General features: G+C 40.4%; 1 protein-coding gene across 1 annotated transcript in view; it reads right to left on the bottom strand.

The window, feature by feature from the left end:
• Positions 1-22,762, bottom strand: part of LOC117518786 (WD repeat-containing protein 47-like) — a 59,861-nt gene that overhangs the window by 1,507 nt on the left and 35,592 nt on the right. Inside the window, exons 7-13 of the mRNA XM_034180019.1 lie at positions 15,211-15,301; positions 8,438-8,610; positions 8,078-8,329; positions 5,540-5,618; positions 5,168-5,325; positions 3,162-3,331; positions 1,136-1,306 (exon numbers count right to left, since the gene is read on the bottom strand). Coding sequence (XP_034035910.1) covers positions 1,136-1,306; positions 3,162-3,331; positions 5,168-5,325; positions 5,540-5,618; positions 8,078-8,329; positions 8,438-8,610; positions 15,211-15,301 — 1,094 coding nt within the window. The remainder of the gene's footprint in view (positions 1-1,135; positions 1,307-3,161; positions 3,332-5,167; positions 5,326-5,539; positions 5,619-8,077; positions 8,330-8,437; positions 8,611-15,210; positions 15,302-22,762) is intronic.

The raw sequence follows: 22,762 nt of genomic DNA, 5'->3' as shown, positions 1-22,762 counted from the left end.
TTTTTTTTAACATCTGTGGACTTGTTTTGCTAATCCTTCAACTTGTACTTTGATGGCATTTATATATATATAAAAAAATACTGCATCATCATCAATGGCCACAAGATGGCAGAGTCTACAGCCATGACAAGCAGCAAGGGGTATAGTAATTCACATTCCAGAGCAGAAATAAATAAATGGTAAATGGACTGCATTTATATAGCTCTTTTCCATCTGCATCAGATGCTCAAAGCGCTTTACAATAATGCCTCACATTCACCCCAATGTCAGGGTGCTGCCATACAAGGCGCTCACTACACACTGGGAGCAACTTGGGGATTAAGGACCTTGTCCAAGGGCCCTTAGTGATTTTCCGGTCAGGCTGGGAGTTGAACCAAGGATCCTCTGGTCTCAAGCCTAATGCTTAACCACTAGACCATCACCTCCCAGAAATTGGAAAAATTCCCATTAAAATTTGGCAAGAATGCCCCATTAAAACTACTACAAAAGCAGAAGATCTGATAGAGGAGGATGCGCTCTTAGAGAACAAATGACATTAATAAAGTCATGCTCTCAAATTGAAAATCCACAGGACAACAAGAACAGCAACAAGCAGGGCAGCTAGGCTAAGGTAAGGCTAACTATTATTTCATTCATTCATTGTCTATACCCGATTACTCTAATCAAGGGTCATGGGGGCTTGAGCCTATCTCAGCAGTCATAGGCGTGAGGTGGGGTACACCCTGGACAGGACACCAGTCTATCGCAGGGCCACATATAGATGGACAAACACATTCACACACATACAGTCAATTTAGAGTCACCAATTCACCTAACCTTTGGAAGTGGGAGGGCTAAATGTGCCCACATTAAGCTTTTTCTTGACATTTTGTGAGTTATTTGTACCTCGTACAAAAACATTTAATTAGCCCTACTTGTTAACAGGCTTACTTTTTGCTACATGAACCCTTTCAAAAATAAATGTCACATATGGAGTGGTGCAGTGGTGTTTTTATCTCTCCAGGACATATCTTTGGACAGATGCAATTCTGACAGGCAAGGATGTGCGCCTTCCAGTCTGGAAAATACAGTAATCTGGACAATTAGTTTCCTCACAATGTGTTATAGATCAGTAGCAGGAATTGTTGCAGGTTACCGGTGTGTCCACTCAGGGCGTGAAGGCCTTGTCCTCTCTGACAGTTGGTGGTGTAGATGTTACAGTCTCCAGCTCCTGCACTTATCAGAATGGACCCTCCACTCTCCGGCCCTTCCATGAAGGCCAGGTCCCTGATGGTACCATCATGCATGCTGAACTCCAAGTCTGGGCCTGGATCAGAGGTGAACATTTGATTGAGCGGGACAAGGAGTTACGTCGGTGTTAACTGATAGAAACAATTCAATTTGAAACTGGATGTCACATTTAGAAAGGAAAAGTTATCAAAGTGAACCTTTCAAAATTAGTATCACATCTTTGACATCCTCTTATTAAGAGAAAAGAAAAATAAATGTTTGTCATGTTTCACACAGTGTGTTCTTTTCAGATCAGCATTTCACTTCAGTAAACTCTCACATCAGGGGTGGAGTCAGGAATTCACACCCTCCACTACATCATAGTTACCATCATAGTATTCTGTTCACACTGAAACAAAGAATCCTTTTTGTAGCAGTTGTTTCACTGAGTTTTAAGTGTTTCTTAACAGCAAATCACTTTCTGAAGCAACTGTTTCATTTGGTTTGAGCCTTTTTGAGACACTGAATCATTTTCTAAACCAAGCAATCCCCACTGTATTAGATGTCTATATCATAGCTTTTTGAGGGTAGTGAAACAGTGAATCATTTATTGAAGCAACGGTTTCATTTCATATTTTAAACAGTTCTAAACAGTGAACCTTTTTACTTAAATGTTTAATATAATGTTTAGTGTGGGCAGCATGGTGGCTTAGTGGTTATCACTGTTGCCTCACAGCAAGAGCGCCATGGGATCGATTCCCACCTGTGGCCTTTCTGTGTTGAGTTTGCATGTTCTCCCCATGTTTGCGTTGGTTCCCTCTCCAGGTGCTCCGGCTTCCTCCCACATCCAAAAGACAAGCAGGTTAGGTAGATTGGACACTTTAAATTGTCCGTAGGTGTGTGTGTGGGTGTGTATGTATTTGTGTATACAGTAGTGTTCAGAATAATAGTAGTGCTATGTGACTAAAAAGATTAAGGTTTTGAGTATATTTCTTATTGTTACATGGGAAACAAGGTACCAGTAGATTCAGTAGATTCTCACAAATCCAACAAGACCAAGCATTCAAGATATGCACACTCTTAAGGCTATGAAATTGGGCTGTTATTAAAAAAAGGTAGAAAAGGGGGTGTTCATAATAATAGTAGCATCTGCTGTTGACGCTACAAACTCAAAATTGTTATGTTCAAACTGCTTTTTTAGCAATCCTGTGAATCACTAAACTAGTATTTAGTTGTATAACCACAGTTTTTCATGAAAGCCTGAGGCCCTGCGACATACTGGTGTCCTGTCCAGAGTATACGCCGCCTCATGCCCTATGACTTCTGGGATAGTAGACCCCCCCTCCCCCATGACCCCTAACTGGAGTAAGCTATTGAAGATGAGTGTGAGTGAATGTTTTGTGTGCTTTGACGCATCTTTCTCTAAAAGTAATGAAGTATTTCAAAAGAGAGACTCGTTCACAAATGCAATTGAAGCACTGAATCATTTTCTCAGGTAAATGTTTCATATTCAGTGTTTTGAGCATTTAAAAACAGTGAACCATTTACTGAAGAAACTGAATCAGCCAGTCTTTCTACGTAATTAAAAATATTTCTGATACAATTATAGAATTTAGCATTTTGATTGTTTCAAAGCATCAAATCTTTTTGTAATTGTTTCAGACTTTTCAAAACAATGAACTGTTTCTGAAGCAATTGTTTCATTTAATGTTTTTCCCATTTAAAAGCAATGAGTCTCTCTAAATTGGTACATTTAGAAGCATTTCAAACCAATCATTTTTGAGGCAAATGTTTCATTTTTCCAAACTAATTGCTTCATTTAATCTTCCAAGCATTTCAAAATGGCTAAAGATTTTAAGTTATTTTCCAAAGCAATGGTTTATTTGGGCTGTTTCAAAGTAACTGTTTTATTTAGGGTGACGTGATCATCATGGCGCACATTAAAACGGTACCTGTGGCATTGCAGCTGTCTGCGTTGAAAGGCAGGACCTTGACGTATTTATCGTTGGAGCCGGTGGCCAACAGTTGTCCACAGTGACTCCAGGCTACGCAGTAGATGGAGCCCTTGTGGTGTTTGTTCCTCCTGAAGCAAACCACAGGCTGCTTGGTGGCACCAGAATCACTGAACAAGCCAACAAATTACAAGAGAGATGAGATGTTTGCCACACAGAAGGAATCTAAATAAACTTTGGTGAGAGGTATTTTGACATTTCAAATCGAAGTGTTTCATATAGCAGCAACTTGTATCCTGAAGAACTAATTTGCATCATTACTGGGCTTCATCAAAACATCTTGTAGTCACACCAACAGAATTTTGGAACTTGAAAGCATTTGGCTTTGAGCAGAGATTAAGGCTTGCAAAAAACTTTGCCACATATTTATTTTATTTATATATACAACCCCTGGCAATAATTATGGAATCACCGGCCTCGGAGGATGTTCATTCAGTTGTTTAATTTTGTAGAAAAAAAGCAGATCACAGACATGACACAAAACTAAAGTCATTTCAAATGGCAACTTTCTGGCTTTAAGAAACACTATAAGAAATCAGGAAAAAAAATTGTGGCAGTCAGTAACGGTTACTTTTTTAGACCAAGCAGAAGGAAAAAATATGGACTCACTCAATTCTGAGGAATAAATTATGGACTCACCCTGTAAATTTTCATCCCCAAAACTAACACCTGCATCAAATCAGATCTGCTCGTTAGTCTGCATCTAAAAAGGAGTGAACACACCTTGGAGAGCTGTTGCACCAAGTGGACTGACATGAATCATGGCTCCAACACGAGAGATGTCAATTGAAACAAAGGAGAGGATTATCAAACTCTTAAAAGAGGGTAAATCATCACGCAATGTTGCAAAAGATGTTGATTGTTCACAGTCAGCTGTGTCTAAACTCTGGACCAAATACAAACAACATGGGAAGGTTGTTAAAGGCAAACATACTGGTAGACCAAGGAAGACATCAAAGCGTCAAGACAGAAAACTTAAAGCAATATGTCTCAAAAATCAAAAATGCACAACAAAACAAATGAGGAACGAATGGGAGGAAACTGGAGTCAACGTCTGTGACCGAACTGTAAGAATCCGCCTAAAGGAAATGGGATTTATATACAGAAAAGCTAAACGAAAGCCATCATTAACACCTAAACAGAAAGAAATAAGGTTACAATGGGCTAAGGAAAAGCAATCGTGGACTGTGGATGACTGGATGAAAGTCATATTCAGTGATGAATCTCGAATCTACATTGGGCAAGGTGATGATGCTGGAACTTTTGTTTGGTGCCGTTCCAATGAGATTTATAAAGATGACTGCCTGAAGAGAACATGTAAATTTCCACAGTCATTGATGATATGGGGCTGCATGTCAGGTAAAGGCACTGGGGAGATAGCTGTCATTACATTATCAATAAATGCACAAGTTTACGTTGATATTTTGGACACTTTACTTATCCCATCAATTGAAAGGATGTTTGGGGATGATGAAATCATTTTTCAAGATGATAATGCATCTTGCCATAGAGCGAAAACTGTGAAAACATTCTTTGCAAAAAGACATAATGTCATGGCCTGCAAATAGTCCGGATCTTAATCCAATTGATGTGTTGGAGCGTTCTTTTGTTTTTCATGATTCCATAATTTTTTCCTCAGAATTGAGTGATTCCATATTTTTTTCCCTCTGCTTGGTCTAAAAAAGTAACCGTTACTGACTGCCTCAATTTTTTTTCCTGATTTCTTATAGTGTTTCTTAAAGCCAGAAAGTTGCCATTTGAAATGACTTTAGTTTTGTGTCATGTCTGTGATCTGCTTTTTTTCTACAAAATTAAACAACTGAATGAACATCTTCCGAGGCCGGTGATTCCATAATTATTGCCAGGGGTTGTATACATTATGCACATAAAACCATTGATTTTATGAATGAATTGGGGTTTTGTCCACGTCTGAGTGTCGTGCCCACCTGGTGAGCAGTGTTTGTGGGTAAGCACAGACTCTCAGGGTTTTGGAATTGGAGCCCACGGCGTATAGCGCCCCAGAGGGGTGGAAGGCCACCGCACGCACCGCTTGTGTGTCCTCCAGTTGACTCAATTTAACAAACTGGGTTGCTGACTTTCCTGACTGGAGAAAAACAAAAAAATGTAGATTTGAAGAGCAGCTGAATGCTGTTTAGAAATTTTTGAGGAGTATCTTTAAAAATCACTGTTATTAAAATAACTAAATAAAAATCTTTATGTTTCGCAGAGTTGAAAAAAAAAACACAAATGTGTATTATTATATGGTCTGAATTCTGTATTACACTGTAATATTTTGTTACAGCAGCAGTCTTCCATACCTCTTGTATTGAGTTGCGTGATGCAGAAACTCCAGATTCATTTTCCACAGTGGGACCAGCAGCTCCGATCCTCTCACCACTAGGAAAACACAAAGAACCATCTCTACAAATTCAGCCAAAAACGTAATCATGTGACATGAAGTCTGTCTTTGGCACGGAGTGAAATTCCACAGATCGCAGTCAAACTAAATCTCTTGGTAATGCATTTAGGATAGAGATAGATAGATAGATAGATAGATACTTTAATGATCCAAAAGGAAATTTAAACACCCCGTAACTTAAAACACATCCTTATACTTATACAGTACATTCAACACACACAAGGAAAAAAAACAACCAGAGTGGATATTCATGATGAGGGTACATTCCACGTTCAACGTTCAGAAGATTTAAGATGGTGTGCGGTATCAGGATTACACAAGAACAGCAATTCTCAAAGTGTCGACCACGTCCCCCCTGGTGGGACATGAAAGTGCTGCATATGAGCCGTGGAAGGGCATTAAAAATAAACAAATACAAATGTTTGAGTTTGATTGTTGCAATGACATTTTTAAAATGTAATCAGAAGTAATAAAACAAAGTCAATGGATTTAAATTATGTGCTTTTAACTGACTTTGTGGAGCATGTAAGGTACATGTGGAAACACTTCGTAGTCTCATGGGCTGTAGACGATTTTCAGATGTCACAGTGGTTCACGGTGCTCTTAAGGGTAAGTCTGCTCCAGAAGAATATTTAATTATTAATCAATCAGATTTTCTAAAAAAAAGCCCATGCATCATTTTCTCTGCATGTCTGATCATTTGAAAAGTGGGTGTGGCCTCTCTCTCATCACTGAGCACCAGTGTTGCCACAGTAACTTTGAAAAGTTACTTTATTTTACTTACTTTTATGTTACTTTTTAGTTACTTCAGACAACTTGTAGGCAGCTGCTGAATGTAAATAGTAATCTAACTTGGTTATCTTTAAGATTATGTACTTATGAAAAGTAATTAGTTACTCTGCTGATTACTCAATCTTAAGAGTAACCAAGTTAGATTACTAGTTATCTTATTAGTTACATTACTTATTAGTTACAAGTTGTAGGCAACTCCTAACAAAGTAACTGCATAAGGTTAGACCTTACTTGTGTGACGAGCCTTGAGGCAACTCTGTTGTGATTTGGTGCTATACGTATAAATGAAAATAAATTGAAGTTGAAATTGAGCTGCTAATGAAGTAACTGTATAAACACTACTGAGCACTTTCACCTAGTTGTACTTAGCAGTGTGTTGTGGATCCATAATTGCTGTAGGCAGATATTTATTGTGGGTTGGTGTTTGTTGTTCAGAGAAGTTTGTCTGACAAAGAAGTGTATTGCAGTTTAACATGTCACGGATACACGACTGTTATATACTAACTAGCGTGATACCCGTGGTGATCCACGGGCTCTAGATTGGGTCGTGTTTATAAAATAGGTAGCTGATATTTTTCCAAGGGTAGTAATAAACTAAGCAAATCTTGTATAATGAGTTGGAAATGGTGTGTGAGTCCAGAATGTTTTTAGAACCTCAGACTTCAACAGTTTTTAGAGGAAGAACTTAACCCTTTGATTTACTGTTAATTATGTAATTTTTAATGTTAATTTACTGTCTTAATATATTTAGAAATTGTTTAGGTTCTTGTTATCATATACACTATTATCATCATCATCATTACTTCTATTTTGTCATTTGATTTTTAAATGGACCACAATGGAAATAAGTGTTTTCATTTTCTTGTGTCATTCATGTATTAACATATTTTACAATTATATTATGTACTTGCATTGTTACTAAATAAAATCACTCACTGCACTCACGCTTTTAATATAAAGATGACAGACTCTGCGGGAATTGCGTGTAAGTCCAGAAAGTAGTTAGCAACATCCATTGTTCAGTGTTGTTAGCTAATAACCGCAGCTTCTCCAAAAATACAAGTCCTATCAACATTGTTTTTGCAGCATTCATCCTTGACCCAAAATACATAAGCATACAAACAACAAATGTCAGCTATCCACAGTTTGTCTGTGATTAAAGTTGCACGCACACACAGCTGCTGTAAGCAGGTGCTTTTAATTTGACAAAAAAGACTGTGGCGGAACACAATGACCCAAAACATATAAATATACCAAAAGGGAAATGTCAGCTCTCCTTGGTTTTTGAGTGATCAAAGCCATACACACGCACGCACACATGCACACACAGGCCACTTGGCTATTATTATATAGATATTTGTTTTGGACGGATCTTTGTAAATGGTAAATGGACTCCATATAGCACTTTTCCATCTGCATCAGATGCTCAAATAATGCCTCACATTCACCCCGATGAGAGGGCGCTGCCATACAAGGTACTCACTACACACCTGGACCTTAAGGACCTTGCCCAAGGGCCCTTAGTGATTTTCCGGTCAGGATGGGATTTGAACAGAGGATCCTCTGGTCTCAACCCCAACGCTTTAACCACTAGACCATCACCTCCCCTGATTTTGAGATGAACACAAACTCTGAGGTGACTTACCTCCCAGAAACTGGTGACTCTCTGAGGGAAGGTAATCTGTGGCCCCCAGTTTTTAACGGGGTGCTGCTGGTAATTCCACCTGGCTTCTCCATCGCCGGCCCAGCCTCTGGAGTTTGCTGGGTGCTGGGGGTCCTGGGACTAGAAGTGCTGGCGTTACCCTTCAGTCCATTAATCTGCTGTCCCAGATGTGACATCACCTCTTCGCCTCCGTGATCAATCCCAACATTCATCTCCTCCAGCTTCTGGATGGACCTACACATAAACACGTTTCTCTGAGCGGCTGTGATATCCCATGATGTGTCTGCAGGTTTTGACAGGTCCACCATAGTGGAAACCTTGAGAGGGCTGTGTGTCCCTCACTTGCTGAGGAAGGTCTCGGTGAGGTTGTGTTGGGCTCCGTCCTGCGGTTTCACGCCTCCCTCCAGCAGCATCTGCTGGTAAAGCTGTTTTTGCTGCTGCTTCTGCTCCAGATGCTGCTGCACGCGGAGCCGCTGCCTGTAGTACTCCTGAATCTGCTCTGCTGTATCCAGATGCTGCAAACAGACATGCACCGAAGAAACACAAACAGCAAGTATTTTGATCAAATCTTCATGTGTTCTCTGATTTCAGCTTCTTAACTAAAGATTGCTGTCTTTTTATATTTTGTTTCATTTAAGTATTAGTTTTAGTTTAGACTGATGGACCACCCCCCCACCCCGAAAAACAAACAAACAAACACACATGAAGATCAGATGATAGAAAACTGCATACATTGCATTTTGTTTGTTTTTGGTTTTTTACTAGTTTGGGAGCTCCTGCTACCTATATACAGTAAAACTCACCTAAACTGCCATCCTATAAACTGGATATTCACACTCACCGGACAAAAGCAAAAGTCCCAGTACAGTATGGTGTTCCATGTCAGGTCCTGTATTAGAGTGGTTTAGCTCTTACTTGGTTGGTAGAACTTTTAGTGTTTCTGTGAACAATGTGATGTCTGAATCTGCTGATCTTTTGTGAGGTGTCTCGCAGGGCTCAGTCCTGGGTCCGATTTTGTTCCTGCTGTATAGCCTTCCTCTAGGTAAGCTGATCCAGCAGTTCTGCGATGTGTCCTACCATTTGTATGCCGATGACTTGCAGCTGTACTGTTCTTTTAAGACAACTGAAGCACAGAAAATTTGTTCTCTCATTAGTTGTCTCACTAAAATTACAGAATGGCGTACTGAAAACAGCCTGCAGTTGAATTTTAATAAGACTGAGACATTGATTGTAGCTCCAGACAGTGCTATGTCTGTCATTAAGAATCACCTTGGTAATCTGAGCAGCTCTGTTAAAGGCAGTCTGTGTAACCTGGGTGTCATTTTGGATGGAGGGATGTCTTTGGAACATCTCACTAGGCAGCTCGTTAAGAACTGTTTTTTCCAAATTCGGAACATTTCCAAATTACGCAAAATGGTGGCTTTTAATGAGCTAGAGATGATTGTGCATGCATTTGTTTCTTCGCGACTTAATTATTGTAACAGTCTCTTTACATGCCTCAATAAGAAAGAGCTGGCCCGCCTGCAGGTAGTGCAAAATTCTGCTGCACAACTTCTTACCCGCGCCCACAGGAGAAAGCATATTACTCCTGTCCTCAAGTGTTTACATTGGCTCCCTGTTTTTTTACAGGATAAATTACAAAATCCTCGTGCTGACCTTCAGAGCTCTACATGGGCAGGCACCGGAATACATTAAGGACCTGATCCAGTCTTATGTTTCCAGCAGGAGTTTGAGGTCTTCCAATCAGAACCTGATGATGGTTCCCCGAACCTGTTTTAAAACTCGAGGGGACAGATCTTTTATAGCTGTGGCACCTTGCCTCTGTAATGAGCTTCCCTGTTCTCTTCGCTCACTGGATTCTGTGGATGTTTTTAGACAGCAACTAAAGACACATTTTTTTAAACTGGCATTTTAGTGTCAATTTATTTTATTGTTCTATATTTGTATGTGTTGTTTTTATTGTCTATTTATATCGTGTGAAGCACTTTGTGACCTTGGTCTGTGAAAAGTGCTATATAAATAGCACTTACGTACTTGCTTACTTACTTATGTAACAAACACGGTATATAACGGATTTTCACTCACATTGGACAAATCGTCCCATCCCATCATAATGTATTCCCATTAAAAACCCCTTGCATGTACCAGACAGAGCAGTCTGGACATGCCCAGTAACAGAGGTACGAAATTAAGTTCAGCACTGATACTGGCCAATTTGAGCCTTGATTAAAAGCCCGGCCATTCATTTTTTTTCAAACCGTGCTCAGACCCAGCGCCTAAATGAGGCAGGCCATAATTCAAGGCTGCTGATTATCAACAAAATGCTGCTTGATGCCTGCACTGTAATATGGTGTTAAGTTACACACATAAACCTGGGTGTGACAAACCAAAGTGCTAAACTGGAGACCGCAAAGAACTGATTTGTCACTTTCTGTTTTCACTCCTTCCTCTCCCATCATATTTTAATGTTTTTTGCAGTGCGCAGACAGATGACATTTTGATCATGGATCAAATACATTTGGCAGAAAAGTCTGCAATATGACCAACTTTACAACACAAAGTCGTACAAATATGCTCAAATGACCTGCAATTCATGGAGGAAATTGCAAATACCATACAGTTGATTTGGAGGTTGATGATTGTATAAAGACGTGGAGCTCATTGAGGGACAAACTAATCTAGAAAAAGCCACTGTCCCTGCTGCACACTGCATAAAGACGCAATGGAAAACGGTAAAAGGGTCACACGCACGTCAACGTCATTGTGTGGTCATAGAGTTATGGAGTTGTGGAAGCATAAATCAGGCTTTAGGATTTTAAGGTACCACTCCACAGCTGACTTAGAAGAGAGAGAAAAAAAAAACAGTAACTCGACAAAATGTAATCTTTCTAATGCACATAATGTCCGGAGCTTTTTTTTTTTCAGACAAGTTTTGACCCAGCCATTAAATGAAACAGTTCCGATTCAAAGTCAGGTATTTAATCAAGGAAAAACGTAAGCGTAATTAGTGCTGGGGATTCCCCGTAGCTCATTTGACGCCTCCTGGCTGTAACTATATACATATAATGGATTTTGTCCGTTTTATACATATAGCAGATTTTGATTATAACGGACAAAATTCGCTGGCCCACCTGAATCCATGATATGAGAATTTTACTGTATACAGAAAAAACACACAGTCGTTACTTATAATAATGATAATAACAACAACTAGCATGGGGCTCTAGATTGGGCAGTGTTCATAAAATAGGGAGCTGACATTTTTCATGGGTGGTAATAAATTAAGTAATGAGTCGGAATGGTGTGCGAATCCAGAATGTTTTTACAACCTTAGGCCTCAACAATTTTCAGAAGAGGAACTCAACCCTTTTATTTCCTTTTATTTAATTATGTAATTTTTAATGTTAATTTACAGTCTTAATGTATTTATAGATTGTTTAGGTTGTTGTTATCATATACGCACTATTACTATTATTATATTAGTCCTATCAACTTTCCATATCTGCAGTGTTCATCCTTTACCAAAAATACATAAGCAAACCAAATGGCAAATGTCAGCACTTCCCGGTTTTTGTGTGGTCAAAACCACACACACACACACACACACATACATATAGAGGCCACTTGGCTATTATAATAAGAACTATTTATTTATGGCTTTAACCAGGAATCAAAGCACTAAACAAAATAAACTCCAATACTGAAAGAATAAAAGTCCCTTTGGCTGCAAAAATACACTGCAACAGTGCACAAAAATACCACATTACTAAGCTGGTAATACAGTATAAAGGTGCAACTTAAATTCCGGTGCAACTTGTATGTTTATTTCCTCTTCAAGAGGCATTTTTTGACAAGTGCAACTTATATTTGGAAAATATGGTACCATATTTTCACAAGTTTTTTTTTGTATAATTTTGCAATATTTTATTGATTAAACAATGACCCAAAGATGAACCAAAAATTAAAATCATCACATTCTCAAGTCCACAATCTGAATCTGAATCACCTCCAAAATTCAGTGGAGTCTTCCCCTAATATTTATCTGTGGGGCAAATTTGGTGAGAATCCATGAAGTAGTTTTGATGCAATCCTTCAAAGCCTATATCAAGTGTAGTCTTGATCCAGAAATCTTGATCCAGAGTCCGGATCACCTCCAAATCACCACACATTCACCCCCCCCCCTTTTTTTTGGGGGGGGGGGGGGAATTAAAAAAATGGAGCTTTTTTTAAGGCTTTTTTTTTTTTAAACACAGAAATGGTATCAATAAAATCTATTAACATTTGGATAAAGAATACTTTATTATTGATTAATTATTGATATTTTTATGCCTCATTCATTTTCGTGTTCCAACACCTGCACATTAATTAATTTAAAGACAGATCAGACAGTTGGCTGAGATGTGCATTCCTCTAATTATACTAATAGCAACTGTTCAGTTTTTAATTGTTGACAGAAGCTTGCAGGTATTTACCCCACGTATAAACTGTAGTTTTTGTTGTGCTGCAAAACTGGGCCGTGCACTCCAACATGCACAAATTGCCCCACAAAGTCACTACCGACAACTCTTCAGTTCCAAGGTCTCATTCTCCATCATCCAGCCCATAAAAGGTTTCCAAGGACCTTATCATTTTCGGCAGGTCTACAGTATATCCCCCTTCATCTCCACAAACCACATATCACACTGTGCATGCGCACACACACATACAAAACGATCCAATCTCAAACTACTTTGCTCGTCTAGATGGAACCTGGGATGCATAAAGATGAGCAATGACAGAGCCAGACGGTCCAAGTGGGTGTGATCGCATATCAAAACCAGATTATGTGCCTCTGTTGTCCCTGACCTCCACCCTTACTCCTCATCCCAGAAGTGGGACAGGATTGATGAGGGCACAGGTATGAGGAAGCTGAAGGTTAACCCGTTTATATCTCTTAAATCTGCACTCATGTCTCCTTGGAGAGAAGACAACCCCGAAAGTGTCAAACTGACCACAGGAGGCCGTTAACAGTCAGACATTTATGAAATTAATTCAGTTTGATCAACCAGATGACCCACCAGATGACCCACTGGAATATCAAATAGAAGGGTACTCAACAACATGACACAGTGTATTAAAAAAATTATAATAAAAGATAAAAAATCTTGTCTCTTTACAGATCTGTAATGGTATATTCCTGGTTAGTACCATTATTTTCAGCAGGTTTTGTAAAAAGTTTTTTTAAACTTACATTTTTCAAGAACTAGCGTTTTGTTTTTTTTTCTCCAGCTTCTCACTTTTGTATTTGTGGTCACCACAGCAGATATGATATGGATCTGCATATTGATTTGGCACAAGTTTTACAATGGATACCCTCCCTGACACAACTCCATATTACATGGAGAATGGACACGGGTGGTCTTGATCCAGGAACCTTCTGTTTTAAAAGCAAGTGCACTGACCACTTGGGCAATATGCTTCCCACAAATCAAATAATTCTGAAAATGATTAGTTAATTTGGGGGCAGCATGGTGGCTTACTGGTTAGTACTGTTGCCTCACAGCAAAAAGGTCATGCATTTGATTCCCCCCTGTGGCCTTTCTGTGTGGAGTTTGCATGTTCTTCCCGTGGTTGTGTGGGTTCTCTCCGGGTGTTCCGGCTTTCTCCCACATCCAAAGACATGCAAGTTAGGTGGACTGGAAACTTTAAATTGTCCGTAAGTCTGTGTGTGCGGGTGTGAATGTGTTTGTTTGTTTATATGTGGCCCTGCAACAGACTGGCGTCCTGTCCAGATGTACCCCACCTCACGCCCGATGACTGCTGGGATAGGCTCCAGCCCCTTGTGACCCTTCATCAGAGTAAGAGGTTGAAGATGAGTGAGTGAGTAGTTAATGTGGACAAAGCTTATTATATTGTTTCGATCTCCTCTACAGCTCAAGCCCTATGACTGCTGGGCAGGGATGAAAGTAAGCCGGAACACAGCGGTACGCCATACTGAGAAGAAATATACAATCATCTACAGCCGGTACGCAGGGGCACACCTCGAAAGAGCAACTTTCACCCCTGCACACAACACAAGCCCTTTTAATTTTCAAGCAAATTTCTCAGAAATAAATGTAAATTTGATGAAAACATGAAAATCATCAACAGAATGTGCCGCCCCTATTGTGCTGAAGAAGTATATTTTAGTGCGCTGGACAAATGTTATCGTTTGTGTGCTCAAATAAAAAGCATCAGCAGAACCCTGGAAGCAATCAAAAAGCCTGCACTAGCATTACTCTGTCTCACCAGCAGGTGGCAGTACATTTTCCTTTTCTGTTATTTTCAGGAAAAAAAGAAGATAGTTGCATTGTTTAATGATGCTGCCGTTGTTCTGTTGTTGTTGTTCTGATGTTATTTCCCCCACATCACCTGAAAATAAATATTTTGCCAAAAATGACACTGTGTCCAACATCATACATCATGCGCTCAATGACATGCACAGAATTTAAGAATCTCAAGGTCAGAAAAGAGCAGTCTTTAATATCTTTAATATGATGCAAGCGTGTGACGTGAGGTGGGATTTTTTTTTTTTTTTTTTTTTTTGAGTAGCACAGTTCCTGCAAGAATCTAATCTTATGCTCGCCCCTGCTGCTGGGATAGGATCCAGCACACCGAGAACCTTGAACCAACGAATAACTATCCGGTACAAATGTTTCAGACACTCTAGAATTTTGTAAAGTGCATTTGAAGATTATTAATACTCAATGTGGTTTTTTTGCTATATCAGTATTCATTCAATCATTTTCTGCCACTTATCCAAGTTCAGGTTACATTGGCAGTAAACCAAGCAGCTCAGGCCATGCTTCCCTATGCTTGGCAAAGTCCTCTAACTCTTCCGGGGATCCAGAGGCATTTCCAAGCTATCTGGGAAATCTAATCCCCCCGAGCATGTTCTGGATCGTGGACCTGCTCCCTGTTGGACATGCCTGGAAGACCTCCCTAAGGAGACGACCAGGGAGCATCCTCACCAGATGCCTGAATTACTTCAGCTGCCTCCTTTCAATATAAAGATGCAGCTGTGCCTCGTCAGTATGTTCAATTTTTCCAACTCATGCAAATATTCTTACCATTGTGCTCAGAAACATTCTCATTACCTCAATTGTTTCTTTGCAGCACGGTGGTCCACCGTCTCTACCAGGGGTCAGGGGGGGTCGTGTGGGGCCATCCAGCATCTGTGGGTGCTTCCTACAGACAGCAGCAATAGATTTACCAGTTTGTACTAAATTAGTTACAATGTAAAAAAAAAAAAAGACAAGAAGAAAGTCCAATGCATATTTTAAAAATGTCTATGTATACTTCAGTCAAGAATAAGAATACCAATAATTTTCAGGTTCTTTCCACTGTAGTTCTCACAATAAGAAGATAGTATGGAACATGTAATGGTTCACATTTATTTAAAAACATGATTACCACAGCCTCAAACTGTTCTTTCCACAAACACATTTGCTTACTTCTGATAGAATTTGTTTATTTATTACGTCTGCCAAGGATGTAATAAAATCAACAGCGTTTATATGACTGTCTGTTAGCAGGATTACGTCAAAACTACTATACGGATTTTCATGAAATTTTCACCACAGATAGATATTAGGCCACAGAAGAATTTATGAAATTTTGGAGGTGATCCGGAATCTGGATCAAGATTACACTTTATGTAGGGCATGGAGAACTCCACTGAATTTTGGAGGTGATCCGGACTGGCGGACGTCAGAAATCTCTGATTGCTCTTGTGTAAAATATGGGTTAATTGAATGCTAATGAACTGAAACTTGGTGTAAATGTCTATTCTGGCCTAGCATAAAATCCCCCCGCCATAAAAGGACATTTTAAAATAATTTTTAAAAAATCTAATTTGTCATGTTGTAATAATGAACTGGTATTAGCAAAAATTGCTGAAAACATGGAGGTTGCCTAGATTAAAGAGAATTTAGGATTATTTATGAGGTCTGTCCAAAAAGTAACGAAACTTTTTATTTTTTTCAAAAACTATATGGATTTGAATCGTGCGCTTGCATCAGCCAAGCTTGAACGTTCCTGCGCATGTGTGAGTTTTTTCATGCCTGTCGGTTGCGTCATTTGCCTGTGGGCAGGCTTTGAGTGAGCACTGGTCCAGCCCCCTCGTCGGATTTTCATCGTCAGGGAAATGGCTGAGCGACTGCCGCTTTGCTCCATGAAAATTTTTTCAGAAACTGTGTGAGACAGCCAGGTGGAAACCATTCGCAAAATTCAGATGGCTTTTGGTGAAGATTCTATCGGCATCACACAGATTAAGGACCATTACAACCGGATTAAAGAAAGCCCACACCGGCGGAGGGTGCGCCACGCTCCAAGCGGCCATCGACAGGCTGAAACGACCAGATCATTTCCAAAGTGAAGGCTGTGTTGATCCGGCACATCGTGTGACTACCAGAGAAATCGCAGAAAATGTGGACATCAGCACTTTTGCAGCACATTCCACTGTTACAGGAGATTTTGTAATGAAAGACGTGCGGAGGAATTTGCGCGTTGGGACGGAGCCGCTCATGGCGCACAACAAACACCTCCATGTTGGAAACCATTCGGAAGATTCAGATGGCTTTCGGTGGCTTTTCAGTCGAGTGAGTATCCGAGAAATTGTGTAACAGCTGGGCATGTCACATGTCCTGTGAGACTTCCAACACGGAGGTGTTTGTTGTGCACCATTGCAGCTCCGTCAACAGTGGCATGTGCCGCAAAAGTGCTGATGTCCACCTCTTCTGCAATTTCTCTGGTAGTCAGATGACGTCCCGGATCAACACAGCCTTCACTTTGGAAATGATCTGGTCGTTTCAGCCTGTCGATGGCCGCTCGGAGCGGCGCTCCCTCCGCCGCTGTGGGATGTGTTTAATCCGGTTGTAATGCTCCTTAATCTGTGTGACGCCCAGAGTATCCTCACCGAAAGCCGTCTGAATCTTCCGAATGGTTTCCACCTGGCTGTCTCTCACAGTTTCTGGAAAAATTTGATTCAGCACTGCTCCAATCGCTCAGCCATTTCCCTGACAATGAAAACCCGACGAGGGGGGTGGACCAGTGCTCACTCAAAGCCTGCCCACAGGCGAATGACGCAACCGACAGGCGTGAAAACTGGTGACTCTACTGGTGGTTGGCTCTCACTGCGGTATTGTATCACTTCCTGTTCCGGAGCACAGCGGTGTTTTGCTGTATCTGTTAGCTGTTTAATCTGCATAGTTAGATTGACCTAGATAACTAGATAACGATTTGTTTTGCAGTGTAATCTTCACGTGCCTTAACTAAAGCACTCCCTCTGCTGAATCACCTCTAAATTATTTACACATTATTCACTTTGTGTGTTTTTAGGAATCTGCTAGCTTAGCGCACCTACTAGCTCTTAGCCGATTTAGCATGGCGGCTTCTACTGTCTCTCCTGCACTTCTCTGCTCTGGGTGTGAAATGTTTAGTTATTCCTCGGCCTCCTGTAACAGTAATGGTACTTGTAATAAGTGTAGCTTATTCGTAGCTTTGGAGGCCAGGCTGGGCGAATTGGAGACTCGGCTCTGCACCATGGAAAATCCTACAGCTAGCCAGGCCCCTGTAGTCGGTGCGGACCAAGGTAGCTTAGCCGCCGTTAGCTGTCCCCCAGCAGATCCAGAGCAGAAGGGAAAGCAGGCCAGCTAGGTGACTGTGAGGAGGAAGCGTAGCCCTAAACAGAAGCCCCCTGTACACCACCAACCCGTCCACATCTCTAACCGTTTTTCCCCACTTCCCGACACACCCGCCGAGGAACAAACTCTGGTTATTGGCGACTGTTTTGAGAAATGTGAAGTTAGCGACACCAGCAACCATAGTCAATTGTCTTCCAGGGGCCAGAGCAGGCGACACTGAAGGAAATTTGAAACTGCTGGCTAAGGCTAAGCGTAAATTCGGTAAGATTGTAATTCACGTCGGCAGTAATGACACCCGGTTACGCCAATTGGAGGTCACTAAAATTAATATTGAATCGGTGTGTAACTTTGCAAAAACAATGTCGGACTCTGTAGTTTTCTCTGGGCCCCTCCCCAATCGGACCGGGAGTGACATGTTTAGCCGCATGTTCTCCTTGAATTGCTGGCTGTCTGAGTGGTGTCCAAAAAATGAGGTGGGCTTCATAGATAATTGGCAAAGCTTCTGGGGAAAATCTGGTCTTGTCAGGAGAGACGGCATCCATCCCACTATGGATGGAGCTGCTCTCATTTCTAGAAATCTGGCCAATTTTATTAAACCCTCCAAACCGTGACTACCCAGGGTTGGGACCAGGAAGCAGAGTTGTAGTCTTACACACCTCTCTGCAGCTTCTCTCCCCCTGCCATCCCCTCATTACTCCATCCCTGTAGAGACGGTGCCTGCTCCCAGACCACCAACAACCAGTAAAAATCTATTTAAGCATAAAAATTCAAAAAGAAAAAATAATATAGCACCTTCAACTGCACCACAGACTAAAACAGTTAAATGTGGTCTATTAAACATTAGGTCTCTCTATTCTAAGTCCCTGTTAGTAAATGATATAATAATTTATCAATATATTGATTTATTCTGCCTTACAGAAACCTGGTTACAGCAGGATGAATATGTTAGTTTAAATGAGTCAACACCCCCGAGTCACACTAACTGTCAGAATGCTCGTAGGACGGGCCGAGGGGGAGGATTAGCAGCAATCTTCCACTTCAGCTTATTAATTAATCAAAAACCCAGACAGAGCTTTAATTCATTTGAAAGCTTGACTCTTAGTCTTGTCCATCCAAATTGGAAGCCCCAAAAACCAGTTTTATTTGTTGTTATCTATCCTTCACCTGGTTGTTACTGTGAGTTTCTCTGTGAATTTTCAGACCTATTGTCTGACTTAGTGCTTAGCTTAGATAAGATAATTGGGCGATTTTAACATCCACATAGATGCTGAGAATGACAGCCTCAACACTGCATTTAATCTATTATTAGACTCAATTGGCTTTGCTCAAAATGTAAATGAGTCCACCCACCACTTTAATCATACTTTAGATCTTGTTTTGACTTATGGTATGGAAATTGAAGACTTAACAGTATTCCCTGAAAACCCCCCTCTGTCTGATCATTTCTTAATATTTACTTTAATGGACTACCTAGCAGTGGGGAATAAGTTTCATTACAGTAGAAGTCTTTCGGAAAGTGCTGTAACTAGGTTTAAGGATATGATTCCTTCTTTGTTATGTTCTCCAATGCCATATACCAACACAGTGCAGAGTAGCTACCTAAACTCTGAGAGTGAGATAGATTATCTCGTCAATAGTTTTACATCCTCATTGAGCACAACTTTGGATGCTGTAAATCAGAAGTGCCTGACTCCGTGGTATAACTCAAACTCGCAGCTTAAAGCAGATAACCCGTAAGTTGGAGAGGAAATGGCGTCTCACTAATTTAGATCTTCACTTAGCCTGGAAAAAGAGTCTGTTGCTCTATAAAAAAGCCCTCCGTGAAGCTAGGACATCTTACTACTCATCACTAATTGAAGAAAATAAGAACCCCAGGTTTCTTTTCAGCACTGTAGCCAGGCTGACAAAGAGTCAGTGCTCTATTGAGCCGAGTATTCCTTTAACTTTAACTAGTAACGACTTCATGACTTTCTTTGCTAATAAAATTTTAACTATTAGAGAAAAAATTACTCATAACCATCCTAAAGACATATCGTTATCTTTGGCTGCTTTCAGTAATGCTGGTATTTGGTTAGACTCTTTCTCTCCGATTGTTCTGTCTGACTTATTTTCATTAGTCACTTCCTCCAAACCATCAACATGTCTATTAGACCCCATTCCTACCAGGCTGCTCAAGGGAGCCCTACCATTAATTAATGCTTCGATCTTAAATATGATCAATCTATCTTTATTAGTTGGCTATGTACCACAGGCTTTTAAGGTGGCAGTAATTAAACCATTACTTAAAAAGCCATCACTTGACCCAGCTATCTTAGCTAATTATAGGCCAATCTCCAACCCTCTAAAAAATTCTTGAAAGGGTAGTTGTAAAACAGCTAACTGATCATCTGCAGAGGAATGGTCTATTTGAAGAGTTTCAGAATTCATCATAGTACAGAAACAGCATTAATGAAGGTTAAAAATGATCTTCTTATGGCCTCAGACAGTGGACTCATCTCTGTGCTTGTCCTGTTAGACCTCAGTGCTGCTTTTGATACTGTTGACCATAAAATTTTATTACAGAGATTAGAGCATGCCATAGGTATTAAAGGCACTGCACTGCAGTGGTTTGAATCATATTTATCTAATAGATTACAATTTGTTCATGTAAATGGAGAGTCTTCTTCACAGACTAAGGTTAATTATGGAGTTCCACAAGGTTCTGTGCTAGGACCAATTTTATTCACTTTATACATGCTTCCCTTAGGCAGTATTATTAGAAAGCATTGCTTAAATTTTAATTGTTACGCAGATGATACCCAGCTTTATCTATCCATGAAGCCAGAGGACACACACCAATTAGTTAAACTGCAGGAATGTCTTAGACATAAAGACATGGATGACCTCTAATTTCCTGCTTTTAAAATTCAGATAAAACTGAAGTTATTGTACTTGGCCCCACAAATCTTAGAAACATGGTGTCTAACCAGATCCTTACTCTGGATGGCATTACCCTGACCTCTAGTAATACTGTGAGAAATCTTGGAGTCATTTTTGATCAGGATATGTCCTTCAATGCGCATATTAAACAAATATGTAGGACTGCTTTTTTACATTTGTGCAATATCTCTAAAATTAGAAAGGTCTTGTCTCAGAGTGATGCTGAAAAACTAATTAATGCATTTATTTCCTCTAGGCTGGATTATTGTAATTCATTATTATCAGGTTGTCCTAAAAGTTCTCTGAAAAGCCTTCAGTTAATTCAAAATGCTGCAGCTAGAGTACTGACGGGGACTAGGAGAGCATATTTCACCCATATTGGCCTCTCTTCATTGGCTTCCTATTAATTCTAGAATAGAATTTAAAATTCTTCTTCTTACTTATAAGGTTTTGAATAATCAGGTCCCATCTTATCTTAGGGACCTCTTAGTACCATATCACCCCAATAGAGCGCTTCGCTCTCAGACTGCAGGCTTACTTGTAGTTCCTAGGGTTTTTAAAAGTAGAATGGGAGGCAGAGCCTTCAGCTTTCAAATCAAATCAATTTTATTTATATAGTGCCAAATCACAACAAACAGTTGCCCCAAGGCGCCTTATATTGTAAGGCAAGGCCATACAATAATTATGGAAAAACCCCAACGGTCAAAACGACCCCCTGTGAGCAAGCACTTGGCAACAGTGGGAAGGAAAAACTCCCTTTTAACAGGAAGAAACCTCCAGCAGAACCAGGCTCAGGGAGGGGCAGTCTTCTGCTGGGACTGGTTGGGGCTGAGGGAGAGAACCAGGAAAAAGACATGCTGTGGAGGGGAGCAGAGATCAATCACTAATGATTAAATGCAGAGTGGTGCATACAGAGCAAAAAGAGAAAGAAACACTCAGTGCATCATGGGAACCCCCCAGTAGTCTAAGTCTATAGCAGCATAACTAAGGGATGGTTCAGGGTCACCTGATCCAGCCCTAACTATAAGCTTTAGCAAAAAGGAAAGTTTTAAGCCTAATCTTAAAAGTAGAGAGGGTGTCTGTCTCCCTGATCTGAATTGGGAGCTGGTTCCACAGGAGAGGAGCCTGAAAGCCTTTCATAAAATATGAGTTTTTAAGTAAGGAGAGAGGTGTCAAGGGAGCATTCTTTGTAAAACAGTTGAAACTCAGCCTTAACTGCAGAGCGGGTCTCAGACACGCTTTATCCCCTGTTTACAATGGGGTACTCAGGTCAAAGCAGTTTTACTCTTTTGTTCATGGTAATGAGTCATTCACGTCATCAGGAGAGAGTCGTCAAGGGAGCCATCAGGGGAGGGTCCGTCCCATCATTAGGAGGGACAGCTACCCTGTCATTAGGAAGGTGCTAACTAGAGCACAATAGGTGCTAATTAGAGCTATTGTTTAGTCACTAGCCTATAGCAGTCTGCCTCTCGGTAGGTGGGGTCTGGTTAGGTTAAAAAACTCCAGCTTTTGTTGGCTTCTGGTTTATTCTTCTCTACAAGAGTCAAGACAGAAGTCAGACTACCAGAGCAAGAATTTTAGCTGAGGAAGCTTCTGTGATTTGAAGCGAAACGTCCTCACGTCAAGCAACCCAGTCCAGTCGAAGATTCAAGCTTCTCTACTTTTTAAGTAACACTTTGTGGGACTTTCCAGCTTTCGGAATATGGATCGTTGTATCACGATCAATACCAGAGATCAGGAGTGTCACAGTGGGAGGACAGAATGGGAACAGTCTTCGTAGGGCCCCTATGAGGAGAGGGCCTTCGAAACACTTGTGGTTTTACACTTACAGCAATGCGAGAGTCCAGGTTTGGGGAACTCAAGATTACAGTATCTTCATGCATGTTGAAATCTGCCCACCACCTTTTTCAATGAAAATTGGTTAAAAGTCCACTGTAAATGATTTTTTAAAATTATGATTACAGGTGATCAAACAGCCACCCTAAAATAAATTAATTTTGTGACCCCAACACATTGTAAAAAGCAAAAAATAATGAGTTTTCATCATGTTTTTCCTCATGGATTACAGGTCTTACCTGTGACGATG

This window comes from Thalassophryne amazonica, chromosome 10, assembly GCF_902500255.1.
Source record: "Thalassophryne amazonica chromosome 10, fThaAma1.1, whole genome shotgun sequence".
Lineage (NCBI taxonomy): Eukaryota > Metazoa > Chordata > Actinopteri > Batrachoidiformes > Batrachoididae > Thalassophryne > Thalassophryne amazonica.
Note: the sequence above shows the minus strand (reverse complement) of the source record. Positions and strands in the feature narration are given on the sequence as shown.